This window comes from Melopsittacus undulatus, chromosome 9 (genome assembly GCF_012275295.1).
Source record: "Melopsittacus undulatus isolate bMelUnd1 chromosome 9, bMelUnd1.mat.Z, whole genome shotgun sequence".
Lineage (NCBI taxonomy): Eukaryota > Metazoa > Chordata > Aves > Psittaciformes > Psittaculidae > Melopsittacus > Melopsittacus undulatus.
This window is the reverse complement of record NC_047535.1, coordinates 31,053,914-31,074,318: the sequence shown is the minus strand read 5'-3', so window position 1 is coordinate 31,074,318 and position 20,405 is coordinate 31,053,914. Positions and strand designations below refer to the sequence as shown.

The 20,405-nt window shown below is 45.9% G+C and overlaps 1 protein-coding gene across 1 annotated transcript; it reads left to right on the top strand.

The window, feature by feature from the left end:
- Nucleotides 1-8,683: 8,683 nt before the first annotated feature.
- LOC101868264 (2-epi-5-epi-valiolone synthase-like) lies at nt 8,684-14,986 on the top strand. Its single transcript, XM_005149477.3, has 5 exons — nt 8,684-8,853; nt 10,944-11,577; nt 13,107-13,340; nt 13,949-14,201; nt 14,886-14,986. Exons 1-5 carry the CDS (start codon nt 8,684-8,686, stop codon nt 14,984-14,986), a joined length of 1,392 nt encoding a protein of 463 aa, XP_005149534.3.
- Nucleotides 14,987-20,405: the final 5,419 nt, after the last annotated feature.

Here is a 20,405-nt window from a genome sequence, read left to right as displayed (position 1 = left end):
TTCTGCCCCTCACAAATGCTTTAACAACTTTAATAAGATAATGTATAGCTATTATCGTACAGCAAGTGTAAGTCAAACAACTATCAGCTATTATTTCGGCAACAGAATGAACGCTCAGCGTTCCTATAATCCACAGCCTGGAACAGTTTACACATTGTCAGTTTTAGACAGAACTGGCTTTTTCCACATATCAAAATGTACACTGATAAATGGGAATTGTTCAGCAGACCCCACATGGCTGGGTAATATACTGTAGCTTGAGAAAAGAATAATGAGGGTATCGGTTGGACTTCTGAATTAATGATACCTTAAATTAGTTTAATTAATTAGTTTAGTTACTAGAGTCATTTAGTTAGCAGATTAATTAATATTTGTTGAGTGCTTGCAGATGAAAGCTGCATATAAAGGCTGTTATTATAGGGTAGATTCAGAGGTGTGGGTTTTCTTCACTCTTTATTTATCCCAGCACCAGTCTGATCCAGGGGCTCATGCTCTCAGGGTTTCAGAGGGCCCTGTATGGAGATTAAATTGCTGATAATTTATAGGACATGGCCACAGTCAATAGACAACTGGTACCATATCTTACAAAACTGAGAGTTAGGACATTTTGATCTCATCTCCTCTCCTCATGGCCATAAGCACACACAGACACACAAGTCTGTGTACACTCTACTATATGGCTGCAGTTAACTTTCATTTTTCTTCCTTCCACTGATCCCCTTTTATGGCATATTCTGAACAGAAAATGTACGAACATATTCATACAATCACAAAAAAACCCCACAAGATTGCCAAGGAGTATCGCACCTCTTTGAAGTTGCCATTGCATCCAGGTAGGGGTCTAGCCCAAGAGCAACATCGAGAGCTTTTTGTAGGTAATTCTTGAGTTGCTCAGGAACACGAGAGTCACTGAGGGCTATTTCTTTGGCTTTGAGAAGGTTCTCAGCAATGAGTCCAGTCGGAGTTTCTGAAATGAAAGATAAAAAGAAGAACAATGATTTTGTAGCTGCTCAAACCAGCAGAAGAGGAATTTAGACTGCAAACAGCAAGGACTACTTTTATTTTTCATACAAAATACGGGTTTTGAAGGACTATGAAAACAATCACAGAAACCTTGCCAAAATCAAATAAAAATATATTACACTTCTAATTCATTTTCTGTTACAGGCATTCCCCTTTTTTCCCCTTCTAGCTGATTTTTTTTCTGAGAGGAAAGGATAAGAATGTTTCAAAACCATGAATTTTCAACTTTTGAAGTGCTGAGACAATCACTGACCATCAAACAACTCCACATGAAGCCCACTCTTCTAGGTAGCTTTTTCCATGGAGAAAACAGGGTGCTTTTCAAGCAAAACCAGACAGATCTTCTCCAGCCAGGATATGCAGGCACAGGGTCTGGTTTTGTAAAAAGGAGGATCTCCACTACCCATGTGCCAATAGGGTGCATGAGTGCCCCCGAAACCTGTGCACCACTCTATCTGTGCCACAGAGTCTGCAGAGCAACCCATGATACTTATGCCTAAAATACAACTACTCCCATCCTAATGCAGCCGAACTGGAAAACACTTCAATGAAAACCTACTGTGCCAAATCCATGATGGCATAAAATCAGATACTCTTCAGCTAATGATTTTAAGCAGGTGATGCAGCAAATCACCCTGGCAGGAATGCAACCTCCTAAGCCTTCTTCTGCCTTCAAACTGCCACAACAGCTCACAGTGTTGATGCACCATCCTGAACCCTCTGTTTCCCAGGTCACAAAAAATTACTACGATTGAACCCATCAGCACCACATAGCAAATCTCCCAAAACCTTCTCACAAGCCAGACCCTGCCACAGGCTGATTATTAGGTAAAAAGAAACAGCCATGCACAATATAACACGTTAGCAATTCAAAGGCTGTGGAAACATCTCCAGGGTCAAGATCACCTGGTTCTGGGGGCAAAGCCAATATTGCCCATGGCAATCTACTTGCCCTAAGACTACAGAAAACCCATACAGCAGCAACACAATGATGAACCTCAGCAAGCTATGGCCCCACAGAGCAATACATAGTTCAGAACTGTGGTCCACTCCTCAAGTGTAAGAGAACATGATGGGTTATGAAAGCACTGGGGAGACCAGATTTCAAAGACGCAGGGCAAGCAGGCTGTGAGTGTAACCGAGGTGGAGCAGATTGCTCCTGGCAGGATTTTATTCCCCAGAAAAGAGGACATGCTTCCTCTGGAGGACTAGCCCGAACAAGCTCAGCAGCAATGGGGTAAAGGGTTGTCCATGTGGAACCGCTGTTGTTGCAGGCACCATGTCGCCATCCCAGGATGGGTTTCTGGTGGGGTCCTGAACACTAAGGAGGCTTCCAACTGCCCCAGAGCCTGCAGGCAGACCTTTGGTATAATGCCACTGAGGACATCAGAGTATCACATCATACAGTCAACTCACCACTGAGAAAGACTGTAGGAGGCAAATGCAACGGGAGATACATAAATGCCTCTGACTTCTGTTCTCCATTTCTTTCCTATCTACTTAAAGTGTCAGCTTGGATATATGCCCCGAACACTGGGTCTGATGGTGTTTTAACGCACTCTTGGTTAAAACCCATCCTCAACACAGGGTGTGAGAAGACTCAAGTCTCCTCCTTGTGGAGATTACCACTTAGAGTGTCTTTCTACAATCCCTCCCCCCCCCCCCCCCCCCCCCCCCCGCACACCGAGATGACACCATCAGAAGAGCACCAGGGCTTCCAGGTGCTGAGGACCACTCCTTCCCTTGGTACCAAGGGGCACCCCATGAATAAACTCATGTCTTTGGGAACGGGGAAAGGTCTAAACCTCCCCAAAGGTCTGTTTCTCAGAACAGCATTTCTCAGCTTTCTGGAGCTACTACAATGATAAGTCTGCTGGGTTTTGAGACAACTTCACTGGTTTTCATTATCCAGATTACAAAAAAAATAAGAAAACAGACGAGGAACATAAAACATATGTGCATTTTACATGGGAATTACAGACTTACGGGTCATCTAAGCAGCATCATCCTCTTCGCAGTAACACAATCAGATGTAGGAGGAAAGCAGATTGAGGCTGTCTATAGCAGCCCCTGGTTTACATCTCATGCTGATGTCTCACCATCAGGGGCAGCTTATACCTCTTTCAGTAGTTTTATAATTAATTGCAGGAATAATGTTTATAAATAATGCAGGAATAACCATCCCCTTCCCAGATCATGTCAGTTTATTGACCTCAACCCAGCTACATGTGGTGTGAAGACACACTCTGTGTGTGTGCATGAGCGAGCATACCCAGCTCCTGCTGTACAGCTGCAGGATGCCTGAGGTCGGGATCTGCTCATCCTCCCTGCCAAGCACTTGAGGCTTTTTGTTAATTTAAGGGGAAAAATGTGCTTATAATCCATGTCGGATTTTAGTAATCATCATGTTACACTTCTGAATGAGTAACAGACAAGATTCCGCTGGCATGCAAAGGGGGAGGAAAGCAAGATTTACCTCCAGCTGTTTTGTAACCTGTGTTATAACACCAGCATCAAGAAGTGCTACCAGGGAGGGAGAGCACGCAGCGCCTGCTAAAAGCAACTCCATCTCTAACATTATACAACCCCTTCAGGAAACGCTGCGCTTTTTGCAGCCTGATGATGCTGTGCGCCAACAGCAGGGGTCAGAATTGGCTTCATTTATGCAAGCACCAGACAGGTTGGAGCAGAGCTCCATGGCTGGCTGTGGGCCGGCCAGGCAGTGCTCAAGGCTCTGAGCACTAAGGTGAGAGGAGATTTATGTAACTACTGTCTTTTTTGTGTTCCTGCAGAAAATAGGGTTTATTTCAGTGCATAGTTTTGTGCAACCCCAGCAATGTTTCTGAACTATTATTAAGCGCTAAACTACATCACCTGGTTGCCTCCCTATGGCTGTATCTATGCACAGACATGTCTTTCCCCATCTACTTGTGCATTGTTTTCCATACATATAAGGGTGAAAAACAATAAGAAAAGAAAAGAAAGAAAGAAAAAATGCCAGTAAAACTAAAAGAGAGCTCACCCAAGGGAGGAAAATGCTGCCAAGTGCGAAGCAGAGGAGTTCAAGTCCCACTATGAAAGAGTATGAAAGGATTGCTCTAAGCCTCCAGCAGCTTCTTGAAATGAGCCCCAGTTGCCAGCAAGATGGTTCCCAGCATCTTCCTTGGTAGATGCTGAGGGCAGTCAGCCTGTTTTACAGCTAAGCTGAATAGCAGTTTGCAGCTTCTACTGATTCTGAAATCACTCACTTGTGGTTCATACTAAAGTCAGGAGGCAGGATTGCAGGTGGGGACAAAGTTGTATGTGGGGACATCAGAGTCCCCTGAGCAGTGTAGCACGATGGAGGGACATGCTGCTCCACAAGTGAAATTAAACTCTGAGGCTTGGGCTTAGATGGCACTTTTTGGGTGGGGGAGCTCAGTCAGGAAAGCAGACAACAGGGTCCAACTTGTAGGGTGCTGCCCAGGGGATTGCACAGAGGCAGTCTGGATTTGGCAAAATCAAAGCAAAGATACCACATCGAAACATGTAGGACCAGATCTTTGGTTCCCATTTTGGAGCTTTTGGTTCCCATTTCGGAGCTTTTGGTTCCCATTTCACCTTCCAGCCTGTAGATCAACATTGCAGCCCCAGGAGAGTTTCCCTTCCCAGCCAGGGCAGAGCACTGATCCTGATCCACTCAAACACCGTGCTGCCAGACAGCTCTATGCTCAGGTACCAAGTGTTCAAGCAGGAGCTGCTCAGTGCTAAACCAATCTGATAAAACCATCCCAAAGAGTTCTAGCCATCTCATTCACCAAGGCAACTCAGGCACTAACAACAGCTTATCACAACACCACTTTGTTTTAGCCTATAAATACACCTCAGCTATCGCATTATACCAGGCCACCCTGTTTATGGAACCTACAATACAATGCTCAAGCTATGTCCTTACCCACCAGAACCCTGCACACAAAACTGCAGTCTCTTAGTAGAACCTATGATACTCTTTGACCCAAACATGTTAAACCCAGCTGTGATGTATGCCCACCATATGGATGTAGCGGTAGCAGGATGTGGTTGTGGCACATCTGGGGCTGCTCGGTGGCTCCAAACCCACCATCCATGAGCCCAAGCAGGGCCATGCACTGGGGCACAGACTTGTCATAGCCCACAAGGGGGAAAAAGCCAGGTGGTATGGGCCAAACTCACTGCCTGGCTATTAAACATTGCAGAGCATCCTGAGCAGAGCTGAAGTAGCTGAGGTTGGGAAGCTGCTGTTCATGACAGGAACCAGGGCGCTAAACTCTACCTGAACTTCAGGGGAAGGCAAGGAAAACATGCACAGACTGGTGCACTTTCTATGGGCTCTACTGCTGCAAAAGCAGTAGAAAAGCTGGATGCTGCCCTGCGCTCCCCTGCTTGCACTGGGGAGGCTCTGGAGTCACTGGCAGACAGCATGCAAAGCACACCTTTGTTTTAATACACACTAAAAGACAGTGCATGAGGCAGGAGTAAGTGGTGCACACTGAGAAGCCCAAGGCAGACCAGGGGAGTCTTTGACAGCTCTGGTGGGCTTTACATGAGGTTGTGAGAGAACGAAGTGTCTCTGTTCAGAGCAGCCTGTATTCCCACCCTCAGCTGTTGATTTTAGAAAAGGGACAAGAAAGGCAGCAAATACCTCATGTGTGTGCCGTCAAAAGCACCAAGGCAAGGTTAAAGCTGAAGAAAAAATAGTTATAAAACAAGTATCCCAGTCCATCAGAAATCAGTCACAGCCAAAGCTCTCTCGGTACTGCAAGTGCCCACCTTCCCACCCATTGATTTCCCCTGGGAGCATCCTCCTTCCTCAACTTAAGATTCCTGCAGACACATCTCCCCTGCTCAGCCTCAGTGTCCTCTCCACATTAAACCCTTCCTCTGCTCCTTTCTGCCAAGCCACAGAGCCTGCAGGTCACATCTCTGCGGGCACTGGGTGACCCAGGACTGCGGCATCACAGCGTCCCCTCCTGTCACACCGTCCGTCCTGGAGCTCCCCACCCCGCACAGGGAGTTTACCTGCTGGATTGTGCATGTTGCTTCTTGTCCTCCGGCCGCAGAGGGTGCTGCTGTGGCTTTGCTGCCCTGGGCTTGCTGCCCTGCAGACCAGCACGTCGACGCTCAGTGTCAATCGAGGGGATGGGCTTCACCCGCAGTCACCTGAGCAGAGGATGCGCAGGGAGGATGGCCCCAGGCTGGGGCTGCACCCACTCCAGCTGCACCCGCCTGCCCCCACCCAGAGCACAGGAGTAGGTGAGGTCCAACCCCACGGCACATGAAAAGAGACAAAGACTCTCAGTGCCTTCTCTTTACATAAGAGCAATGCTCTCATCCTGTCCCGAGGAAGCTGCTGGGTCTCAAGGAGGTAATCAGCAGTTTCATAACCATCCAGTTACATAGACATGTGTCCGAGCTAAAGCATCAGCTATGAGGCCAAAAAGTCCCAGGATTTTGAACCCCAGATTATCTACAAGTGGTCCTTAATCATGAGATCAGCATCACCCTGCACAGCCAAACATCAGAGATGCTCTGGGTCCAGCTCAGAGGCCAGATCTCTGCATGGGCAGGGGGAGGTTGTATCACACAGGTACCAGTTGACCTTCACCTCCAGAAAGGGTCCCAGGAATGCCCTGGCTGGAGGAAGCATTAGGAGAAGCAAGTGGGAACATTCAAAGCATTGGAAAGCCTAAGCTGGCCTCCAGCAGAGTTGGAGCAGAAAAGGCTGGTGAGGAATTAAAGCAAAGTAGCTGAAGAGCATGTGATGGACCTGAGGTCAGCCAGGCATCTCCTCTTCACACAGATGAAATGCAAACGAGGAAACATGGACTACCCCATAACCAGAGTACCATCTTTCACCTCTGGGATGTAGCACCCTGGGCTTCTTCAGTCAAGGACCAACCCAATGTGCCTGCAAAGCATGGCTAGAGTCCATGGGTGGGCAGAGGAGGTGAACAAGCTGTGGGGAGCAGGTCTTTGTTCAAGGCTCTTGGCATCCATTCTACAGGACCAATGGTACAAGGACATGGCAGGTCTTGGCCATGGCAGGCAAATGGACATTGGAAAGTCACTTTGTAAACTTCTAGAATGAAACTGAAGACATTTCAGTGCCCCCAGAATAGAACAGAATAGTATAAATGGAAAATAAGTAAATGCACAGGACAAAAGAGAGAAAGAAAAGTAAACAATTTAAGTCCCAGTGCTCAGTGGATTGCTATTAATCAGAACAAATAAACAAGACAAAGAGGACAGACCTCCTTGCATGCATAAGATTATTCCATCTTATGAGTTAGTAAACAAACTGCATTAGACCTGTAGTCCCTGCAGAAAGCAATCCAAATTGTGTTTGGATTGGGAGTTAAAAATTCAGACTAGAATTTGATAAACTGGCTAAGAGCTAATCTGGCTAGCATCTAATCCACCCTCCACTAGCTTTGGAGGGAATTTTAGCCAAGTTCTTTCTATTCCAGTGGCTCTGTTTTCCTCTCCTGTAAAATGGAGATAACAACCTGCCCTCTTTGCAATCCAGAGGTGAAGACAGCAGTGAGAACTAGATGTTAGGAATTATTATCCTTCCTGAAGCAAGGCTACATTGCTTTAAAGTTTATGCTTATGGCTCTTTCCCAAAATAATTTTGAGGTAAATATAGGTTCCTAAGTGAGTTTGGCTGTAGTTACATCTACCTGCAATGAAGTGGTCTTGTCTGATGGGCTCTTGAAGAACCACTTTTTCCAGCCTCTGTTTTTACTTCTAGTTTAGTTTTTCTTAATCTATGTTTCTGGATAGCTTTTAGACACATGGCCAAGAAGATGGTGAAGACCTCTAGGCACTGCTGGTGAAATCAAAGGGAGATGTCTCCTGTGCTCAGCACACAGAGCTGGATGCTAAGGGAATGTTTAGTGTGGCAAGCTGAGCCCAGGGCCCACTGAAAGCCCCGTCTGGAGATGAACTGTGCATCCCTTGGTCACTCCACGATGCCATTGCTTCCTAGAGAAGGCAAATTCATCTCTCTGGCTGACTCCATGTACCCAGAACCAAGGTGCCTTTGGAGCAGGGAGATGGGGTCTCAAAACTCAGCTCATCCCTCAAAGAGCCCTTCTATTTGTTTTTGTAACCATAAAAGCTAAAAACAATATCAAATAAAGAAAAATCAGTTCCTCAACTCAAGAGAATGCCAGGAATGTGAACTGAAAAAAGTTTAACCAGCTGGTATTGATCCCTGCCCCACACTCCTGCTCCTGCCTCACCTCACAAGAGGGGGTTAAAGCCACAGCCAAACCAGAGGCTCCACACAGCAAGGTTTAGAATGTTGTGGCAAATCACACAAATTGCCTTTCATAACTTTAAATTTGCTGTAGGGCATCATGTTGGAAGTTAACGTATGCACTCTACTGTACTTCTTACGCATTATAAAATCAGCCGATTATACAACCCCATCCTGGTACCTGCACGTGTCTTCAAAAGCTCCTGCCATCCCTAACACGTATCCCACATTAGATAAGCTTCGTTTTGTAATTAGTTTCCTCCACGGAGACAAGACCTCCCCTCCCAACACCTGATCACCTGCAGCCTTTAAAAGGCACCTCAAAGTCACCCACCGGGTTACAGGAGATCTCTTGACAGGGAGATTTTACCTTCTGGAAGCATGCCGGTGTCCAAAGAGGCCTTTGCTACAGCAGCCCTGGCCACTGTGCCACCGGAGCCCCGGCAGACAGACTTCCAACTGGTGCGAGTCAAGAGCACATGGTGCCGGATCAAGAAAGGAGAAGCCCTTTCTGGCTGTGAGGACAAGATAACTCTCTCGGAAGCAAAAATGTAAGTATTGGAGCCCATGTTGGTCATGGGCGACTGCTCTGGCTAGCCAGACTGTGTGGTCTCTCCCTGGTGGGATGCATCTCAGGTGGAAGAAGCTTAAACCCATCATTATGTGTAAAACCACGGGAGAGTGGGCTTCAAAGTGCAACATGGCAGCACAGGTATTTGCTGTTGTTGGCATGACATAGCCAAGTTACAGAGGGACTTTTATCAACAGCCTCCATTTTTATAGATGGGAATTTTACTTTAAACTTGTGGAAAGCTCGGGCAGGGATTTCTGAATGCTGCACTTGGGATCTATTTCCCTCCTGTATATACATGAAATCTTTGTGTGCAAACGTTCATGCAGAGGCATGGGAGAGAGATGCATTTATAGAGAGAGCTGCAGATAAATGAAATACCTAGATGAGAAAAATAAACACAGTAGGTCACTGACAGGAGCAAAACCCATACATAATACATCTCTCAAAGTCACCTAATGCTGCTTCAGACAGAGGAGACAAATTTCCCCCAGGGATGCATACAGCTCTTTGCTGATATTACTTCTTTCCAGTGAATTATCCTTTAATTACAGGATACTCCTTGTCATGAGTATATGGAGCCCCATTTTGATGCAAGCCTTCCTTAATACAGCTATGTTTTTCATGACAGTTTTCTAGCATTTCTCATACTCAGGTTTTAACGTCACAAGTCTAACCCTTTACTCAGGCAGGTTGGAAGGATCTTCATCAGTGCTGGCAATGGGCTGTGGGTGCCCACAAGCATTGCTCAGACAGAGCTGCAGCAGATATAATAGGATCTCAGCAAATCCAAAGGCAGTCTGCTGGACCTCGGTCAACAGCAGCATGAACTTCAGGCCTAGGTTGCAATGGATGCTAGCTGTGCCATGTGGTACCCAAAGCTGATTCCACCAACTAACATTCAAAACCATCCTGTCTCTTAGAAGGGTAACATGCCAGAGACGGGTGCACAAGCAATTAAAACAGAGCTAAAAGGTGTATGTTTGGTGCATTAAAATGCACGCAATGATGCTTTTTCTAATACTGCATTTTAAAAGCCCAGAAGACATTTTCTGGGAGATATAAATCCTCATTGTTTTTCTTTAACACTTTGAAATTTGACTTAGAGGCAGTCTGGTAAAGAAAGCGGAGAAGCATCTATTTGGACGTGTAAGAGAAAGTTCATTCATGTGTGAAGAAATTGGGTATGTAGGGAAATCTGATTATCCAATGAGCCAGCTGCTCATTCAAAACACAAACCAGAGGTTCACAGAAACTGTCAGGTTTTACCCAAACACAGCTCAAGAAGAGGTCTTAAATAAAATAGATATTGCAGTTTCCTTCTCTCTTTTTTCGTTTCTCTTTCTTGATTCCAAACAAACTAAAACAGCCACTTGTTTTCCCCTTGCTCCCCCTGTCCCACAGAAGTAATAAGTGAGTCACAGGGCTTTGTTCTTCACTGTTTTAAGATACTACATGTTGGCTTTGTAGCCTTTTGTCTATCCTTTAAAACTCCAGTATGGAAATCTTTCCCAACTCTCAAAGCACTATTTTCCCATTTGGGATAAATTTCTATCGTACCTCTGTCAAGGTAAAGAGATCCAGGGCTCCATTTGGAGCATTGCAGAAGCACTATTTGGTAAGGAGGTGTGTGGCTGTGTGTAGAGAGACAGGAATAAATCGACTCTTATCACCCACATATATTGGGCAAAGGATGTTTCCTCCATAAATACTTTGGAAAATTTTGACAATCTTTTTCCCCACTTGCATTTTGGAAGCTGAAATGATTGGTCTGGGGTTTTCTGCTGAGGTCTTCAACTCCCAGCATGAATAACATGCTCCAGCCCTATCTGATCATTACCACATTGAAATTCAGACATTTGATTGCTCACCAAGACAGGGAGATTTCTCCAGTACTAAAGCAGTTGAGCCCTGACACCCAGGAGAGCCATCCCACCCTCACAGCCCCACATTTTGCAGTGCACAGGCAAAATTCCCCACCTCCCAGCTATATCCTTGAACTAGTTCAGACATGCAAAGTACAAAAGAAGTACTTACTGATTTCAAGCCATGTTTTCTGACCCTTGCCAGAGGTGAATGCATCTCCGAAGGTGGGATTTCCTGGACGATTGAAGCTCCAATCTATTTTTGCTACAAAGTGGTAGAAACATACAATATACTGGATCCTGCTAACACTACTCTGCTCTGGGGTCACATTACTGACCCAAAGCAACTAGAGCTAGCCACTAGTGGCAATAAGAAGCTGAGGCGCTTTATTGTCATAGATGAAGTCGTTGATAAACTTTATGGCTCCAAAGTCAGAGAATACTTTGAAGAGAATAATGTTCAGCACAAAATCCTTGCCTTGCCTACCACTGAGGAAACAAAATCCATGGACTTGGTCTTGAACATCTTACAGGAAGTCCAGAACTTCAGCATTGACAGGCGAACTGAGCCCATCATTGCCATTGGAGGAGGCGTCTGCCTGGACATCGTAGGACTGGCTGCATCACTCTATAGAAGACGTACCCCTTACATTCGGGTCCCAACCACCCTTCTCTCATACGTTGATGCCAGTGTGGGGGCAAAGACCGGGGTGAATTTTCTGCAGTGTAAGAACAAGCTCGGGGGCTACACCCCCCCTGTAGCCAGTTTCCTGGATAGATCCTTCATCCAGAGCATTCCTCGGCGACACATCTCCAACGGCCTTGGGGAAATTTTAAAGGTATGAAATTTTGCAACTGCAGTTTTCCAAAGCTGAAATCATAGAATGATAGTTTGGGTTGGAAGGGATTATTAAAGGTCATCTAGTCCAACCTCCCCCTGCAACAGGCAGGGACATCTTCAGCTAGATCAGATTGCTCACAGCCCTGTCCAACCTGATGTTCAGTATTTCCAGGGATGAGTCATCTAACCCTTCTCTGGGCAACTGTTCCAGTGTTTCACCATGCTCATCATAAAAAATTCTTCCTTATATCTAGTTTGAATCTACCCTCTTTTAGCTTAAACCATTACCCCTTGTCCACAATAGGCCCTACTAAAAAAAAAATCTGTTCCCATGTTTCTTATAAATTACTTTTAAGTATCAAAAGGCCACAATGCTGGTAAAATGTCCATCAGCATTCATGGCATTGTATAAACCATCTTATAGAAACAAAGATGAGCCATTAGGCTGCATGGGGACTTGTAACTCTCACTGAGCATATATATATATATATATATATATTCCTACACCTGCTAAACTTGTTAGAACTTCCCTTACACACAGCGGCTGGTACTAACCCTGCGGAGTAAACGCCAGCACTCAAGGCCAGACACAGACACCGCACAACCAGGGAAAGAAAGCATCTTCCCATTGGGGCTGATCTGTAGCACTCAAATGAACTGCTGGCAGGGAACCTGAGGCTCATTATACTGGGATTAATAATAATCTGCCAGATCATTTGCACCTGCCTTGCTGGCTGTGTCAAGTGTGGTCAATCCATCTACCGTGAGACAAAGTCTACATCTAAAATTACCTGGAAAGTGCACAGCAAATGGTTTTATGCCTGAAGAGCTTTGAAAACTTTTGATAAAGCAAAAATTCAGGCTGTTAAAGTGTATTAGAGATGAGTTCATCAGTAGCGTTTTTCAGTGTTTGCATAGTGGGAACCCCCCAGGACACCTGGAGGTTTCTGGCAGTCACTGGGAAAGCTACAGGTTACCATTCCCCACTGCAAGACAGGGCTAATGCATGAGTCAGAGGGTGAAAAATTACACACTTGTAACAACAGAAGTGCTTCTGAACCCTCAGGATCTCTACACTGCAATGCTTTCCTACCTTCCCCCGCCCAAAGAGCAATGCCAAGTGCTCCCATCATCTCTGCCATTTTACCAGAGCCCCCTGTTCATTTCCACACCACCTTTTGCACACATCTTCACTTACCATAGCTGACAAGATATGTAACATCACCAGGTCACATTCCCTAGGGACCTGTTGAATATTCACCAAACAAACACATGTTAACCAGGAACTGTGTCTACAGAAATACTTTTTCAGGTTGCCCATGTACCAAGTGCTCAGGTACTGAAGGGTTGGAAACAGATGATGTTTAAGGTCCTTTCCAACCCAAATCATTCTATGATTCTGTGATTTCTTTGCTAGTGTGTAATATGATGTGATATTATAGCTCAATCTATTGAAACACATTTCCAATAGCACATGCAAGGATCACACAGTTATCTTTTAATTACCTCTTCCATTCTCTGTCCTAGATGGCACTCATGAAACACAAAGGGCTGTTTGATCTCCTCAAGAGACATGGAAAATACCTGCTGGACACCAAGTTCCAGTCCTGCAGTGGCTGTGCTGACCACGGGGATGCAGCACTGCAAACTACCAGGATTGCCATTGAAACCATGTTAGAAGAGCTGGCTCCCAACCTCTGGGAGGATGACCTGGACAGACTGGTTGATTTTGGTCACCTTATAAGCCCAGAGCTGGAAATGGTGAGTGACAGATTTTATATTGCAACATCTATTGAACAAAACCATTTTTTAATAAAAAGGAAATAAAGTTTTCATTCAGCAGCATGAAAACTTTGTGGAAAAGTAGCTAAACTCTAGGTTTGTGCATGCTACCTCAGCTCACCCAATGCACCCAGCCTGGTCCTGTTGGATAAAGAGACCGTGCCCCATTTCCCCCACACTTCCACCTGTGTTTCCTATTCAGACCACAGACCAGTTATTGCTTCTTACCAGGCACTTACCAAAGCACAAAAACAACCAGAAATTGCCACTAAGGAATGAAGGGGGAAGATTAGACCTTAGGCAAGATTCAGAACTCTTTCCTCCATCACATAGTGCTCTTCATCCGTGATTTGAATGGGAGGAAAATTAGATCCTGGATCCCTATGGGAGATTTTACATGTAATTAATCACATATAAACCAGATCATCTTCTGCAGCCCATAAATAACAAGATGCTAACATCCAACAAATCTGTACTGCTGCGAGTTGAATATCAATTTTCAGGAGTACTTTTAGAAAGAAAAGAACTATGTATTTACTATTTGCCAACCCAAACCTTTCCTCCCACATGCCTTTGCTCCATTCCAGAGGGTTTTGCCAGCACTGATGCATGGAGAAGCTGTGAACATCGACATGGCATTCATGATATACGTTGCCCACACACGGGGACTCATCACTGCCGAGGAGAAGGAGCAGATCATCCAGTGCATGAGGGGCCTGGAGCTGCCTGTGTGGCACAGGGGCTGCAGCTGGCCCCTCATCCAGACAGCCCTCACAGAGCGCCTGAAACACAGTGGGGGACAGACCCGGATGCCTCTCCCCACCGGCCTCGGTGTAGCAGGTACTGCAATGCAGGACATGACGGGGATCCAGGAGCAGGTGCTTGGGTGGCAATGGGCATCCAGCACAGTGACATGCTGGAAAACATGCCCTTAGCTCTGCACTTGTACATTCCTGCTTTTACTTGTGCTTTCCTTAACATCTCAATACACCCATTGAGAGACGGGATCCTTCTCTTGTGTGTAACCACTCAGTTAAGGACCGAGTGTAATTAATTGCAGTATGATCAACCACTTCACCTTACAAAGGTGTTTGCAAATGGACAGTGTAAACGCAGTGCTCTGCAGACAAACCAACAGTGTCATAGGGGAAAAACAATTCCTCTGTAATACTGGAGAATATTTGTTAAATAATCCTTAGCAAAAGGAATTCAGCATATTAGTGTGCCTAGAAATAACACTTGAAAACTAATTAGTATCTGTCAATAGCTGGGATTAAACACTCAGAAGATTTAGAAGCAAAACCCAAAACAACCAACCCCTGACACAGAAGCAATGCATGGAACCAGGTTGTGATCTGCATCAGTATCCATCCAGACTATTTCCATAAAGCTCAGTCCCTACACACTCACAAGAAAACAGACTCTCATAAACTGTTTGGAGCTACTCTCCCCCATAACAAGTTAGCACAGAAAAGAAGGAAAAGCTTCTCTGGTGTTCTCGTAACTACAAGTCTTATTTTACAGAGATATTTAATGACACTAGTGAAGAGACCCTGGAAAAAGCATACAAGCTGTGGATCAGGGACTGCAAGACTGAGCTGGAAGAAAAGCCGCCCGCCGTCTGAGACCTGTGAGCCTGAGCTGATGGTCCTGCCCCACACGTGAAGTTGTTCACATCGTAACTTAGCGGGCAGGGTTACACCCCAGAGCTGCATGGAACAAGAAGAACATAGGTATTATCTGACCTGATTTACCTCTTTCAGTTGCTGTATTTGAAATGAATTTACTAGTGCTCAAGAAGCGGTGGCTCAGAAGTGAACCACCAAGTGCCCATAGCATAGTTCATAGCAAACTGCCTCCTCTAAGGTAGTGAGCAGTATATATTCATTCACTTGGTTAATCCAGCCTGCGCCTGCTAGGGCCTTGCCCAGCACTGTCACATCAATGCTTGTTGCTGGACCCCTGAAGCCAAGAGGTGTATGTGACCCATAGAGCATGTAAAAGAAGTGCTGCATCTCCATGGCACCATGAAAAGCCTCCATGCTATAGAAAATACTTGAAGAGAATTATGTCCTTCACTGGTTTTGGCATTCTGAGTTGTTCTTGTTTTTCAGCTCACTGAAACTAGCTAAAAAAGTAACTCAGGAGCCAGCCTTTGCTCCTGGTGTAAGGGAATGACACACTTGGATTATAGGCACCATCACATACCCACAGATCAGCAGATATCACTGCTGTTGAAACACAATGGGAGCTGTATGTTGACAGCATGGCAGCCCTGTGTCTTGGGACTCTTAAGATACTGAGGACATGCTGGCAAGACTCATCTTGCTGCCAAAACGTACAGCAGTGGTTTTACTGCACACCCCTGCAAGCAGTGTGACAACTAGGGTACGATTTGCATTAGTGCTACCTATGAACAAAGCTAAGTTCCCAGGCTATGGCACAGAACCCCCTGGGCATCCCTATGGAGCATGTGTCATGGGTCTCCTCATACCTGGCTGGGGCTCCTTCCCCATCGTGGTGCTTTCTGTGTAGATAAGGTGAGCTGTGGAAAGCCAAGAGAAATGAATGGACCCCAAATGAGTTCATCATCTTCCAGCAGCCTGGGTGCCACGTCTCAGGATGCTGACAGACTCACAGCAGATTGTACATCAGATGCTAGCTGAGAAATGTAGAGGCAATGTCATCCTTCTCCCTGGAGGGTGAATCAGCAAACAACCTTTGAATTACTTACAGCATTATTTTTCCCCTTATGCCATACCTGTTTGTGCTGCTGTGCTGCCTTCTGTTCTGCTGAAGTAATAAAAGCTATTAAAACTGGAAAACTTCTAAAATAATGGTTCCATCACTGCACTCATTGTGTGCCTGTGGACATTTGCATGAGCTCAAGAGACAGACACTGGGGGGATGAGGAATAGAGCTGACATAATAAATCCCTTTTCCTCTTTAGCCTGCAGAAGATGTGCCAAAAGATACGCAAAAACTCTTCCTCATTCCCTCTTCAGGGCTTCAGAATGGGCTTTCACACAGATGGTGCCACCTTACCACGCAGAGCTTGTGTAGTGCCCTGGAGGCAAACAATAAAAGCGCATCCTCAGAGCCACATCTTCCCCCAGAAATAATCCCTTAATGCCCTGAGTTAAGTAAGCCAGTGGCTGAGGATAGAAATGAAATTCTGTCCTGTTCCCACACCATCAAAAGGGTTCATTCAGCCAGTTCCAGACAGCAGCCACCAGGAGGAGAGAGCATCACTACCACTGCAGGGAAACCATCTGCACCATCAGCCTTTCACTGGAACGGGAAGGGACAGTGCAAGGGGGGCTAGGTGAGGGCCTGAGCTTTTTAGGATTGTGAGGGAACCCCAAGGACAGCACTGCTGAAGGGCAATGTGCTGAGAGCCTCCAGCTGGAGAGCTGCTTGTTTTCTGCCTTATCTGGTGCTGGCCACCTCTTTAATACGATCTAGGACTGGAGACCTGTAGCTTCAGTGCTCCTCTCCTGGAGTTTACAGTGATCACCTGGATACACTCGCAAGTGGTTTGTATCCTCTCCAGCAGCTGGATGGGCCATTGTCAACATAAGATAATCTAGAAATGAATGAGGTGCAGGAAATGTTCAAGGCCAGGTTGGACAGGGCTTTGAGTAACCTGGTACAGTGGAAGGTGTCCCTGCCTGTGCTGAGCGTTGGAACTGGATGAGCTTTAAGGTCCCTTCCAAACCATTCTAGGATTATGAGCTGCCCAATAGTCATTGTCCTTCAGTGCAGCAGTCCCACTCCTGCCTACCCACATGGAGGAGGTATCAAACATCAACTGGAGTTGCCTGTTTTAAATGTCCAGGGGGAGACGCTCAGAATCCCAAAGGCATTTAGCACTCCAGTCCCATGGGAAGCCAAGCAGCAGCTTGGTGGGGTCCATCCAAACTGAGTCCAGAAGTGTCCCAAACCACATGTACACATTAGAAGCCCAATATCTAGGACTGATGTGCTCTCAGGGACAGTGAGGTGGCTGCAGGTCACCTGCCGTTCCCATATGGTGGGATGATGAAGATGTTGGCTTTGCCTCCATCTTCAGGAGCCAGTGTGTGTGTGTCTAACAACACATCAAAGGAGCTGGAGCACAATTAAGACTGAAAAGTGAACACATGATTATTACTTTTTACCCTCCCCTTCTGCTGCGGGTGACAGAACGCAATCAACCCCTGACGTGCTTGGTTGCTTAGTAGCAGCCAGCCACATTTTTAATTATATACTAAAATATGCTAAAGAACATAAAACGGCTGTGTGACTAATACATGGATATCAAGAAAGGCATGTGACAGCAGCTAAATTGCTTCAATGTCTGATAAAGAGTGGCCCTGCCAGGCTTGTCATTGGAAGATCAAGGGAAGGAGGTGGAAATTATGATTAATAAAACAGTGACTTTTTAAAATACACCTTATTGTTTGCAGTACATTTTTGTTAATGTCTAGCATGAATTTAATTCTTTTCCATTTATTCAGATTTAATTCCTGCTTTTTCAAACAGAACTATTATCATTAGACCTAAAATCTCTGCTTATTTTCTTATTACCTCCAATCTCGTATTACTCCAAAGTAGGAAGCCATACAGGACAAAGCTGGGCTCTCCTCAGCACAAGTTCTTCATAGATTGTTCGATCAAAATTACTTTAGTGGTCAGAGAACAAGAAATTATTTTGTTACTTACAAGTTCTGAAGCAATTTCTCTTTAAACAACCTGCTCCAGGAACTGCTTTTCAGCAGGGAAAAAGAAGAATAAAAGAGGAGGAATTTGAGCTCTGATACTTTTCATAAGATCCCTCCCAGTGCAAACCATTCTGTGACTAATAAAGGAGTATCTGAGCAGTTACTATTCACATGGCCAGTCAAAAGCATTCATTGTGGCCAATGTAAAATGTGAAGCAGGCCAGAGGCCTCGAAGGCTCTAAAAGGTTTGACTGACTGTGTTTGAAGTGGCTAAACAAACAGCGCTGAACGTAACAGCAACTGCTCTATTCGTGCTGTGGTGCAACACGTGCTCAGCCTTTCCGTGCTTGCCTGGCTGGAGCCGGCACCCCCAGTACAAATTACACACTGTGTTCAGAGAACCAGCTTGTGCATGACTGTTAAATCACGGCTCGCCTCAGAGCAAGGCGAGTTCGCTGCCTGTGCCGGGATGGAGCTAACGCGGTGCCGCAGGGAACGCCACCGGCCAGTGATGCCGGGATCAGCCCCACAAGGGTGTGCTGTTCCCTGCCTTTTTATCTGGTGTCTAACTGCGGCTGCTCTCAGGGGCAGGAAGGAGGAAAGCCAGCGGGAGCAGGGAGTGCTGGAGAGGCACTGCTGAATGGTGGGAGAGGAAGGAAGGGGTTTGAGAGAGATCAGAGCACCCAAGCTCTGTGCCCCATCTACCAAACCCTGCTCAGAGCCCAGGGCACATCTAGAGAACCCAATACACCCTTACCAGCACCAGCCTTACTCCTATAGAATGAGCACCACGCTCAGATGATGGATTTTGCGCTAGGGCCAGGCACTTGCCTTCCTCCCAAAGGATTGCAGGTGCCCAGCCTACCAGTGGCTATAGAGAGGTGACCACCGACAGGCTGTGCCCACCTCCTAAAGCCTCTGACAGGGGGTCCTGCCCTCAGCAGATGAATTGAGCATTGAGGATTTCTGCCATAGCTCCTTGGAGACAGCATCCACAATATGCAACTTTGTACATCAACCCCATGGCGATCTCTATAAATACATTAAAAGAGAAATCAATGTTTAGATGTTTTGCGTGCCCTGGCTTGTCCTACTCACTTAGCAGCCTTCCCATTGCCTTGCACAACTCTTGGGACAGCATTAATATAGAGGCCTGTCACAAGAAACATCATTTGCCTTTATGACCATAGAGCACAAATGTGCCCCAGCCCCAGAAGGCGCAGGGATGGGGTAGAAGAATGGCAGCACAAGGGGATGGGAGCTGCCTCCTCCTCCTTCAGGCATCTGTCCATGTTCAGCACTGACAGAGTTGAATCCTTCTCAGCCTTTGCAACCTTTGAATCCTTTGCAACCTAGATGAGAAAGCTGTAACAAGGAAGAAGCTGCAGCCTTGGTGCAGATCAACATGAGCTGTGAAGAGAGTCACTCACACAAACCTGGTTAAGAATTAAGCAGTTTCAGGGAAGGGTGCACTTTGGCTCACAGGCAAAGATAACTGTGATGATCACTGCATGCTCATTTAACCCATCTTATAAGTCTTACTGATTCTAGTAAGTCAGGATGGTTTGTATCATCAGCTGGTTTTATAACACGTAATAAGTACAACAGCTGCATCTTCTCATAAGGAAAGCACAATGCAGTGATATGGTGACACTGTTATTGGTGTGACAGGGTACTGCTGTGCTGCCTCACCATGCAGTTGAGCCCTGCAGCATCCCCTGGCCACAGCTCTTCCCAACAATACAGACCCTTCCAGGTATTGGCAGCCTTATCTTTGACACCCACTTTCTTACCCTGCACAGCATTTCCCAGGCTTGTCCAAAGGAGCTAAAAGGCTCCGGAACAGACCTGCAGACCCCTGCTGACACACATCGAGCAACTGCTTATAGCCACTACCTCTAGGATGGGTTTTCCTCCTGCTCGTACTGGGTTCTGCAACCCAACCAAAACCTGAGGCTGCTCCCAACAGCAAGGAATTAACTCCCAAAATGCAGCATAGCCCAACTGACCACCAAAAGGAAAGCCAAAATACATCTAAAACCTCAAACTCATTATATTCTAGGCTGATGATAAATACATTTCCTATTGCAGTACTGATGCCACATTCTAACATTGTGCTGAATCTCCAAAGAAATAGCATTACAAAACCTGCTGGAAACACAAGCTTTAACTCAAATGTCTTCTACAGAGGGAGCAGGGCTTTTCTGCTGCAGTCCTAACAGAGTCAGGTAGTTTCACCCAGTACTTTGGCTGGTTTTTAAACCAAATGATGCAGGACAACCAGTCACTTTTAATTGCGACTGAATTAAATACTCCATACTCCAAACAGGTATGAGATTTT